Raw genomic sequence first — 11,629 nt, 5'->3', positions numbered from 1 at the left:
TTGCTTGTGGAGAAGGAGACGAGGTTTGTGGGGTCGGGGTTGGCTTTTCCTCCGCTCTGTGATGTATGTTTACAAAAACGGGCAGTAATAATTTTATAAGTACTGTAATAATAGCATTTGTCACCATTACAGTTGAATATGAAATAACGTCTTATTTTACTGCTGGAAATGAAAGTTTGCTAATTTGCTGTAGGGAAGTTATGAAAATGAGACTCTTGGTTATTGACACCGACATTTATTTTGACTTTAATTTCGAATTGACTCAGGATATTTGACAGAATACACTTTTCATGATTATTCCAATAGTTTAGAGTTTGACAGCATCAGTATGGACAACTGATCAAAACAGCAGGTAGTAATGCTAAAATGCTAACTGTGTATTACTTAATCAGCTTTACACAATATTAATAACTAAAGAAGCACCATATGGCAGACTGGATATGATGCATGGATGAGTGTGTATTTACAAAAATAAACATCAACGTATCAGCACAGAAGTGGACATTTACTTTTTCTCTTTGCATCTCCTTCTAGCAGACCGGAAGGAAGTGATGTCAAATTTGAGCAGTACTTGATTAAAAAAAAAAATAGGATGTGTCTTCACACAGGTATCTGAGCAGGTGAGCCTCCTCTGAACCCCCCTGCTCTCAGGAGGCAGTCAATCTCTCCGCCCCATCTCCTGCCAGCTCTTCTTTCAAGGCCAAAACCAGTTTGTCAAGCATCAGATCAGATTTCACTGCTGTTGTCAGTATGTTTTCTACAAAGTGACAGAGGAGCGAGAGGAAGTAATTAGTGAAGTTTCAACAGAAAGACGGAGATGGAGACAATAAATAAGAGTCACTCAATTAGGGCTGTCCCAAACGATTATTTTGATAGTCGACTAGTCACCGATTATTTTTGCGATTAGTCGACTAATCAGATCATGCATCCATTGAACGTAAAACATACAGCTTATTGCACCAGCAGCATCTGCTCTTATGTAACTATCATTAGCTTACAGCTTTAAGTGTTTAAAGTATGTGCTAACTAAAAATAAAGACAAGATAGTTTATTAAATTTAAATGAAATTTGCAGATTGTTTCGGTGAAGTTTAATAAACTCAGCCGTCTGCTCCTTGCTATCTAAAATATAACAGGACACCGGAGTATATTCTCAAGCATCTCACACTTCTGATAATCAGTTGTCTGCTTGACGTTTATTCAGCTGTGTATAAACTATAACTTTAATCTCAGCCAAACCGATTTACTCAGGAACAAATACTGAAAAAAGCCAAACACTAACATTTTTAAGTTATCTAAGTGACTTATATTACATGTTTAACCTGAGTAGCGAAAGACGGCGGTGGGTTTGAAAACGATTTGCCGGTCCGGTGTTCTCACGGGCTCTAGTGAGCCTTGCCCCCGGCTAACTATCGAGCTAGTGGGTAACAGACGTCTCTGAAAACTTCGGAGCACTTTTGAAAATATGTTGTGTCTTGATAAACTGAGCAGATATTTCAAGTTTACACAGCTACATTAACATAAAATATGTTAAACGTTTATTTTGTGACCAGAAAGAATAATAAGAGTAACATTAAAACTAAGTAGCTGCCGCCATTGTTGGAAACTGAGCTGGGCTGCACTATGAATTCTGGGACACAGCTTCTTCTTCTCCGGGGTTTAACGGCAGTTGGCATCCTTGTACATGCAGTGCTGCCATCTTCTGTTTCAGTCCGTTATTACACTCTTAAATCCTGCTACTTATTCCTGCGTCTTTTGGGATCTTACAAAGCTTCAAACAACGCGTCGACTATTAAATTAGTCGTCGACGATTTTGATAGTCGACGTAATCGTGACTAGTCGACTAATCGTGGCAGCCCTACACTCAATTTATTTTACAAAGTGAGGCTTAAAAAAGACACAAAAAGAACAGCTTACCCTCTTTTCTTGCATTTGCCATCTGTGGAGAGAAACCATGATGTAGTCAGTCCCAACTCAATTACAGTGACCTTTTTTTTCTACAGAGGTTCAGAGGCACATTTTTGTCCATGTGTGTGTTTTTGTTGCGATTACAGTACTTACAAAGCAAAAAACCGATTCCTGCACTGATCAACAAGATGGCAAAGACCAGTCCTCCAATCCGTAGGCTTTCATAGTCTGTTTGATGCAAAGCAAACACATCCGCAAATCAAGCAGAGAACCAGCACATTTTCATTTATGATATGGATTAAACTGAACAGAATACACATTGTCATACTCTGTTCTTTTATAACTTTTTAATGAGCTCATATTATTGATGTGGTAGATTTCAAATTGTATATGATAAAAGAAATAAGAGCATGTACACTTACTGTAAACAAATGAATCTTCAGACACATGAAGGAGGCGATATAAGAGAGGGAAAAAGAAGTTAGTGACAAATTTGAAGTAGTCGTGAAGTGTGACAGCATTTGGTTTCCTTGAACCAGAGGAAAGAGAGAATGTAAAGCAAATGGAAATAAATAAATATGGTGTAGTAATGACATTCTGTGAATTATCAGTTGAGTAGCTATTATTAGAACTAAGCAAACTGATTTATCTGCTCTGCGATGACCTTCTGCAAACAGTTTGACTCTAAAAATATTAGTCAGGGCTGCAGAAGAATGACTTTGATTGTAGGGAGAAATACATTTGTGGATGGCTTGTTTATAAACCAGGACTGCGACAAACCCATTCTCAAGGTTAGGTGCACGTAGTTTTGACCTTACTTGCTTCGGCTTCCACAAAAAGGCCGAACAGCACTGCAAGAGAAGCAAGGGTGATAAAATATGAATTCTATGGATTTTATGTGGACTTTGTCTTTAATGTCATTTTCTGCATTTCTGTTTTGTTTACCTGTGAGAAAAGCCACAAGAGTGAGATGGCCCATCTTCAACACAACTGAATGAGACAGATGGAGAGAAATGGTGAGACACGATTGCGAGACATCACTTTTTCTCACATGCATACATAAGAGAGCCAAACAGCGCACGCTCTGCCCTCTCCTCGGGAAGATTGCCCTTGCCGTGTGAGAGGTCGGTGTCTCGTCAGCAGGGATGCACTCCGAGTGTTTGGAGAGTAAACAGCGGATCGCTTTTTGTTTTGGGGAGGAACCCAGCGGGTCCTTTCCCTCAGCCTACGCTCAGCTCTGCAAATGTTCATTGCAACTGGATGAATGCTGTCATGTGCTTTCCAGTATCGTTTGTTTTGGAAGTAACATGCTCAGTGGAAAAAAAAAGAAAGAAAAGTTTTGCAGTCTTTTAAAATGTATGGTGTCTGAGGAAATTAACCTCAGCGTCATCCCCGAGTTCTGAATGACCTTGGAAGACCCCTGGGCTGGCAAGAGTCAAGGCATTCTAGAAATTTAGCACCTTTTCTCTTATTGGCTCTTCTCTCTCTTGCTAAAAGTAATTTTCCATCACTGTTTGGATTTTTAACAGCCATGCCTCTTTTCAAACCACGCACAAAACCCAGCAAGATAAAAGACACCTCGTGCTTTTAAAACACATCAGATTTGCCTGTCAAGAAGATCAAAAAACACCTTGATGCATAAATATGCCGTCTGATTTTTTTTCACCATGCATTGATCCAAAATCACAACTGCACAGAGTGATAACGGAGTTTACCAGGAATGGGAGAATTTCTGAAAAAACCCATCAAAAATGAAAAAAACAACAACAACCCCAAAACAAACAGACCGTGGTTGCAGTGGACACCTTTCTCAGTTTCACTTCAGCTCTTTGTAAGCTATAAGTTTGTAGTTCTCTATGGCTCACCGATGGACCAATGTCAGCAAAAACACAAGTAGTACGAGGTAGGTAGACCGCTTGTTTGAAGCTACATTCAGACTGCCAATGCATCGCCAGTGCACTAGAATGGCTGAACCATAATTTGCCCATCAGAAAACAGAGCAGCAACATGTTTCGTTTTTACAAGATCATTGATTTGATCTATCCAGAATTGACTTTTCAATTCTGAATATGCAAAGAAGACACCAAGACAAAAAACATCCTAAATATGGAAAAAGATAAAGTTTTGCAGTCTTTTAAAATGTATGGGGTCCGAGGAAATTAGCCTCAGCGTCATCCCCGAGTTCTAAATGACATTGGAAGACTCGGTGCATAAATAAACCAAATATCCTAGATGCCCTTAACAAGTCTACAAAACAAAAAAGATTTGCTAAGCACTCTCTTAAAGCAAGCTCAGCACACCTACACCATCACCGAACAGCAACTACAAAGAATCATAACCTTGGCGCCTGATTCCTAAGTCCTAATTCCCATTGTACCTCGCTGCACCATACCTGTGCTTACCTGAGCTGATGGTTCAGTGGCAGTGGTGTGTGCGGTGACAATGTTCTAAGACACGGTCTTGTTAAAAGCGTCTTTCTTATTTTACCTGACTAAGTGCTCCCTCCTCCTCCTCCTCCTCTTTATTTGGGATATAAACAATTGTGTGTACACGTGTCCGGTGTGGATGTGAGATTGGCTGCTGTGTTGACGCATTTACACATGTATCAGAGACCAAAGTCACTGTTGCTACATAAACATCTGCGTGTGTATGGGGATAGCAGGAACAAAGCCTGTCATAATGTCCCTCAGAGAGGACATTCTTAAACGTAGTTGAGAAACTCTGTTATATATGTTGATAGACATTATTATCATGCTCTAAGCTAAGCACTGCTTTGAACTGCAAAGGATGCTTTGACATAACGGTGAGTCGATGAATCCTTTAAATAGACTCATTTGCTGTCCCTGCTGCTTTCAGAGTGGATAGAAGTCAGGAAAATACACACACCAACTCCCTGACAGTAGCATATAGACCACCTTGCTAGCAACAGGTTAGGTCCCTTTTGCCTTCAGTTCTTTAATTTCCGAAAGATCAGCAGTTTCTGAATTACTCAGACTGTCCGGTCATGTCTCCTTCAAAGTCACTTACATCACCTTTCGTTCTCATTCTGATGCTGGTTTGAATTTCAGGGGGTCATCTTGACCATGTCTACATGCCTAAATGCATTGAGTTTTTGTCCCAGGTTGGATTTTCTAGCGTATTTACAGAAACACTAAATCAAGTTGAAGCTTCAGCTCCCTGCACAGGTTTTTCTATGGATTTGCTACGGATTGGCTAAGCCCCTCCATGATCTTAATGTGCTTCTTCTTTAGCCCTTTCTTGCCTTGGCAGTATGTTTTGGGTCACTGTTATATCATGAGACCCATCTACTAAAATATAACAGAATAGCTCTTTATTGTCATTGTACATGTACAATTTGTTCTGGCTGAGGGAAATAAGTTCTTATGGTAATCCACAACCAGTGAGGCAAGACCTTGCTTGGAGATTCATACTGAGGGCGATTGATGGTCTTTTTTATATTTCTTCCATTCCTGAATAATCACAGCAACACTTGTCACCTTCTTGGCAAGCTTCTTGGTGATGGCCATGTTGCTCAGTCCATTGTGTGTGTTTATAATCTTGTCCCTTACATCCTTTTGCATGGGATGGAAGAAATTGTTTCTGCGGACAGGTGTGCTTTGCACATATAATGAGTTGCGATCAGGATTGATTGATCAGTGGGTCACATGGGCACACAGCCAAGCTGTGGGAACCAGAATTCTGGCTGTTATTCGAGATCAAATACTTATTTCAGTCAGTGACATGCAAACCGTTTTATAACTTCTATGTAATGTGTGTTTCTGGATTTTTGTTTTATATGCTATCTCTTTTCATTAAAAAATTAAAATACCATAAAAAGTAGAAACTGTTCATTCCTTTGGAAGTGGCAAAACGTACAAATTCAGATATCAAGTAAGAATTTTTTCCTATTTTCTACTCTATTCATTTTTTGTATAGTGTTATATATTTATCAGTTTTTATGTTTGAAAGTAAAATTTTGCCTGAATTATTAAGGCTTACCTCTAAATGTAGCCTTAAATAAAGACATGCTTGTGTGAGCCTTTGTCATACATGTTATTTTTCATTTCCTTCTCCTTCTCCTTTTTTGGTCATGCCCCCCCCCCACACACACACATATTGTCCTGTTTCTGCCATTTGAAGATCTGCTAAGTTTCCAGGTATCCCCGGTGCTCATCTTTCTGTGGAATATGTTGCACTGTTTTGGTCTGATGGTTGCTGGGCATTTTCCGTTTATTTGTCCTGGGCAGGATATAGAGGTCGTTCTGAGAAGAAAACTTTCAGCTTTCTCCTTGGTTAAAAGATAGCATAAACAAAAACACAGTTTTCAAATTGCGATGTGTTTGTTTTTGTTTAATAAGGTGTTTGTGTACAAGTATGCTGGTTAGTTATCCGCGTAGATTTTCTTTGGTGTTACATTTTATCATGCCGTATAGTGGTGCCATTCCTTGTTCTGTCACACAGCAGAAAAAAGCCGAGGTAGACTGTATCCGTCTGATACCTGCAAGGTTAGAAAAGAGAGACAATGACACAGACACAAGAATGTAAAGTATGTGTGCTGAGGTTTTGGTCTATGGGAGAGTAAAATACTTTGACACATGATAGTGGCAAAGCTGATGACAAGAAAGGAAAATGGGGGAGTGGAAAAACTAAAATCCAACATTTTTTTTTTACATCCCAATGCTATGCTTATGCTTAGCTTAACTAATTTATAATTCATCAATGGTTTGAAGTTATTTTTTATACAATTAAATCACATTATTAAGCATACAGGGGTGAAAGAATGAGGCACTCAATAACAGCTGTGTGTGTGGTGTCTGTCTGCATAAAGCACCACTTGCTTGTCATAAGTGAGGTTAAATAAAGGTCATTTTCTTCCATGACATTGGCATGTCACTGATAGAATTACAGGACGTGTCCTGTACAATATGTAAAGGACACTCATGCATTTCTTTTTGTGAAGGTAAGAGGTTTCTATCTGCAGGCGCTGTTTTCTTCTTCTCTGGCCTCCTATCTATATTAAAGAACATTTTAACAGCAATAAGAAACCACAGTAAAGTTTATCCTCGAACAGGTATGAAACTACTCTGAAACTACCCCAGGTCAATATAGCATACTATTGTTCTTTGACAGTGAAGCGGTTGAAAGTCTGGTTCTTTTCTTTAAATACAGGTTGTAAAAGTAAAACAAGCTCTCAAAAATAACATTTACAGTCGCAGGACATCATTACAGTTCGTACAGAACTAAGAAAGAAGGCATTTTCTGCCCCGTCTTCAAGGACTAGATTATAGAAGCTCTCTCGATGATCGATTTCACTTGCAGACTTTAAAAGACATACAAATGACCTTGTGAAATCATCACTGGGAACTAGTTCCTGTTTTTGACATGACTGTGTAAACATTAGACAATTCTTTGCTCTTTTTATGTTTTTTGTTTTTTTTATTGTTGTAATTTTAATATGTTGTCTCTCTTGTATTTGAGACATTGAGTCTCAGTGGGACTACCTAATAAATAAAGGTTAAATAAATAATGTCAACTACTTGTTTTGGAGACATAATGTTTTAAAGCATGGCATAAACCAAAATGTTTATAAAATATTTATGTTATGTGTTGATTTTTGGAGAGCAAAATTTAAATTTCAAATCTCTCAGGAGCTCTCCGAAGGCGAACAAATCCTCCTTAAAAGCACAAAAAAATAGAGGCTGTATCTAAAAGTTGTAAAAGCTATAAAACTGATCAACTGCCCCACAACTAACTCAACTCGGCCAGTGCTACTAGTTATTACTAGTCTACTACTAGTCATTTCTTTCGATATAATGGAACAAGTTAAATAGTTTCATTGTATTTGACAAAGGTCATCTTGAGAAGACACACTGAACAGTGGACACACACGTGCGCCTCTGTTATGGTGGTATTTGAGGGTGTTTTTCCATAAACAGGAGAAAGAAAGGTGTGAGGACAGGTAAGCTTACGTAATAGTTAGAAGTCAGACCTAGAAATGTGTATAATAATAATCCTTGCACATAATTATCCTTACAATGATATCATTATAATGATATCATAACAATAACAATAAAAGCCCAACAATAACAATAAAAATGATAAAGCCCTTCAAAATAAAGTCACAACATGGTTTATACGCAAACAGAAAGTCATTCAGATTTACTAGTTGGTGGCCATGTGAGAGTCCTGTGTGTTTAGACAGTTAGATTTAATCCCAGCCAGAGTAAGAAATAAAAAGTGAGGAACATAACCTGACTGGCTCCTAAACACATATCCATCATTTTCCTCATTCATCTTTTAGCCATGCTAACACTACGGGCTAAGATGAGACACTAGAATATGACAGAAACCTATCGTGGTGCGGACCGAGGTGCAGATGAGCAGCTGAATCAACACTTTGCTCCAAACTACCTCACTGTATCAACTAAAAGTTGAGGGAGAATTCTCTCCTGCTGATCTCACTCTCTCTCTCTCTTTCTTTCTCTCTCCCTCTCTGTCTGTGTGTGTGTTTTGCTGGGCTCGTCAGTCAGGTGTCACAACACACAGCAGAGTGAGTGAGGATCCCGGTCAAAGGCAATCAAATGGCAGGGTAAGCGCTGTATTACTAATGAGAGACTTGGTCCCTGTTTTATGCACCCAGACGTGGCACGTTTTATGAGTAGCAATGTTTTAGTGAAGTTGGAGAGAACTTTAGCAACATTAAGTTTAGAAATAAATGGTTAGTTTATTGGAAATGTTATGAGCAGCTTGCTTAGACTGACATGAGGGTGGAAAGTTAAAAAAAAAAGCAAATACAAGTAGGTAGTAGCTGGTCCTGAGACAAACTGTAATCACCACCAGGGGGAAGCAAAACACAAGAGGTCGCTAAAAGAGATTTACTTCATATCAACAGGGAATTACAGTTTTTTCTGAATGCTTAAACCCTAACTGTGATTCCTGTAGCACAATCTCTAAAACTATTCAGACTTATAGCAAAACCACTCACTGAGTTTGCAAAACTAAAAGCACAAAAACTGCTTTGCACTCAGTTTGCAATTTTGTAACACACACTTTGCAAAACTGTAGGCACAATTCACTGCACAACACTCAATTACCAAATTTCCAACACACTCCTAGCAAAAGTATACACATGTATGGCTATCATTAACACTAATTTGCCAACTGTCTGGCACACTTTCACATGTGAAAACTTTTTTAGATAATTAGTTCACTTTGCAATCAGCCTAAGCACTATAATACAGGTAAGCTGTGTGTGCGGAGTACAATGGAGGGAGCAGAAAGAGTGAGAAGTAGAGGAGGCCGAGGAAGAGGACGTGGAGGTGAAGAAGTAGGATGAAGAGGACGACAAGGACAAGGAGGAGCAAGAGGAAGACGAGGAGGGGGGAGAGGAAGATGAGGAGGGGGGAGAGGAAGGGTAGGAAGAGTAAGAAATAGAATTGCTGATGACATCAGAGCTACAATAGTGGACCATGTAATCAACCGTGGAATGACCCTGAGGGTAGCTGGCCAACGGGTCCAGCCTAACTCGAGCCGCTACACTGTAGCAAGCACCATAAGGACATCTTGAAATGAGAATCGGTTAGTACAGTCACTTTGCACAAAGATTTGTAGCACTGCCATATGCCAATGAGAAACACACCAATACCATTGATGTAAAAATACTGAAATTGTTACTTTACAGAATTGCTAGATGACCAGATGCTGGGGCCAGAGGAAGCATGTTCACTGCAGACCAAGTAACCCATATAGTCATTATGGCGATTGCAAATAATCCTATACTTGGAAATAAACACTTGTGTTTGTTTTGATGTGTTTGAATAAACACCAGTACTTGAAGTTTGGATCCCTCTATGCTTATGGATCTATGACAGAAGTATGAGCTCAAACTGACATAGCCTACCTTGTGCACAGAGAAAGCAAAAGCCAGATGTGTTTTGTATTCATACCATCAGTGTGCAGTTGGCGCATTGTGTGCTTAGTAGATGATGGCTTGTGTGTACTGTTTGATACGGAAACACCATTTTTACGAAGGTGTGAAGAGTTAATCTAGCTGTGTTTGCTTTTGCAAGAGAACTACAATGTTTTGATTATTGGGTGACAGGTTTTCTTATCTGTGTGAAGAGTTTTGCAAAATTAGCCAATAGTTACAAAAAATGTGCTTAAGCAATCAGAAAAAACTGTAAGTCCATGCTGAAGTGGCAAAAACTGCAGTTCAACACAGACTCTTGTGATAAAAAGTCAAATTTTAGAGGATTCAAAAGCATATTTACTCACTGTAAAAAGGCCTTTGCATGGTTTCACCATTCATAACAAAACTGAGAAGGGTGGTTTATTTATTTATTTATTTATTTATTATTATCATCATCATCATTAGTAGTAGTAGTAGTATGCATGTATGAGGCCACCTCTGGCTTCATTTCATGGCTCAACAGTTTTCTCTGGTATCAACTGCCTACTGTTATATGCTACTAAGTCACTCTGAGAGTAGATAGTTAAGCATACTGTAACTCAAATTTGTGTATAAAATGTGGCATGTGTAAGACTAATGCAGACATTACGCAGTGGAGTTCCATCAGGAAAAGTAAGGCAAGTAACGCTTGCCTTAGTATCACATTTAGAAATAGACATTAATTAAATAATACCGAAAAAAGGGATCTCTCTCCTTTCATTTCAGACAGTGCTGTCATAAAGCTCCTTGCCTGTTTACATCCATCCGTTACATTATTGCCATCTGTATGGTGTATCCATCTCCTGTTAACAATGGCTTGAACTGGGCAAGCTGAGAGGCCAGGAGCTTTTTTCTGTTTTTTTTTCACATTTGCATCATCGATAAACCTCTGCCATGTTAAACAGATGTGGGGAATCATCTCTGGATGCCTTTCAGTGGTCCTCGACACTGACATAGCTTTGACAGGCATGATTTGCTCATCTTGGTTCAGGTGTCCATTGTTCTTGTGGTGTTATCATTTGGAGGATTGAAGGTGAAAGCTTTTGCAAATTGAAGAGCTTTGCTATGGGCTCAACATGTGGTCATAAATATTTTGTACTTGTAAGTCAGTTTTGTACTTGTAAATCAGGATTTGTATGTGTAAAAAGAATTTGTGTGTGTGTAAAATTTTTTGTATGTGTAAAAAGATTTGTGTGTGCGTAAAAAAGATTTGTGTGTGGACTTAGCCAGAAAAAAACCCTGCAAGTTACAAGTACGAATTTTGACCCTGTTTTTCTTCCTTTCATCTGATTGGTCAATGTCATGTCAATCACAAATGTAACAATCCAATCAGAGAACAGATGGGTTTTCAAGAAGTCATCTAAAGTCATTTAAGGTCCTTGAATAATATATCTGTCATTAAAGGAGCCTTTGTCACTGTAGCTCAAAGCCATGTAATGATTTCGTGTTTTAATGATGCAACTGATCTTGCCTGATCTGCACTTCTCGTTTTAAAGTATCTACAACCTCAGAGTACACCGTTGTTTTCAGAGATCATAACATATGTATATGGTATAATGTGTGTTACAATGAAAGGATTAATAAATAATATTAGCATCACACTTAGCATAGATTTGATTAGTGCATAACTCTAACGTACAGATAGAACAACCATTACTATCGCATTTGATGTTAAGCTGCCAGTTTCATTCACTATGGGGTCACTTCAATGCAGACAAAGTTTCTTCTGTCTGCGCAGTCCCTGATCATCCACGTGCTGTTTGTGTCAAACTTG

At 38.8% G+C, this 11,629-nt stretch overlaps 1 protein-coding gene across 1 annotated transcript; it reads right to left on the bottom strand.

Moving 5' to 3' along the window:
* Positions 1–219: 219 nt before the first annotated feature.
* fxyd11 (FXYD domain containing ion transport regulator 11) lies at positions 220–2,897 on the bottom strand. The gene is made up of 6 exons (XM_080896144.1): positions 2,853–2,897; positions 2,726–2,758; positions 2,330–2,344; positions 2,061–2,135; positions 1,917–1,938; positions 220–757 (listed from the first exon to the last, which is right to left on the bottom strand). Exons 1-6 carry the CDS (start codon positions 2,884–2,886, stop codon positions 727–729), a joined length of 210 nt encoding a protein of 69 aa, XP_080752270.1. The 5' UTR covers positions 2,887–2,897; the 3' UTR covers positions 220–726.
* Positions 2,898–11,629: the final 8,732 nt, after the last annotated feature.

Source organism: Rhamphochromis sp. 'chilingali' (assembly GCF_963969265.1).
Source record: "Rhamphochromis sp. 'chilingali' genome assembly, chromosome: 11".
NCBI lineage: Eukaryota > Metazoa > Chordata > Actinopteri > Cichliformes > Cichlidae > Rhamphochromis > Rhamphochromis sp. 'chilingali'.
The sequence above is the reverse complement of the archived record's forward strand: the minus strand, read 5'-3'. Positions and strand labels throughout refer to the sequence as shown.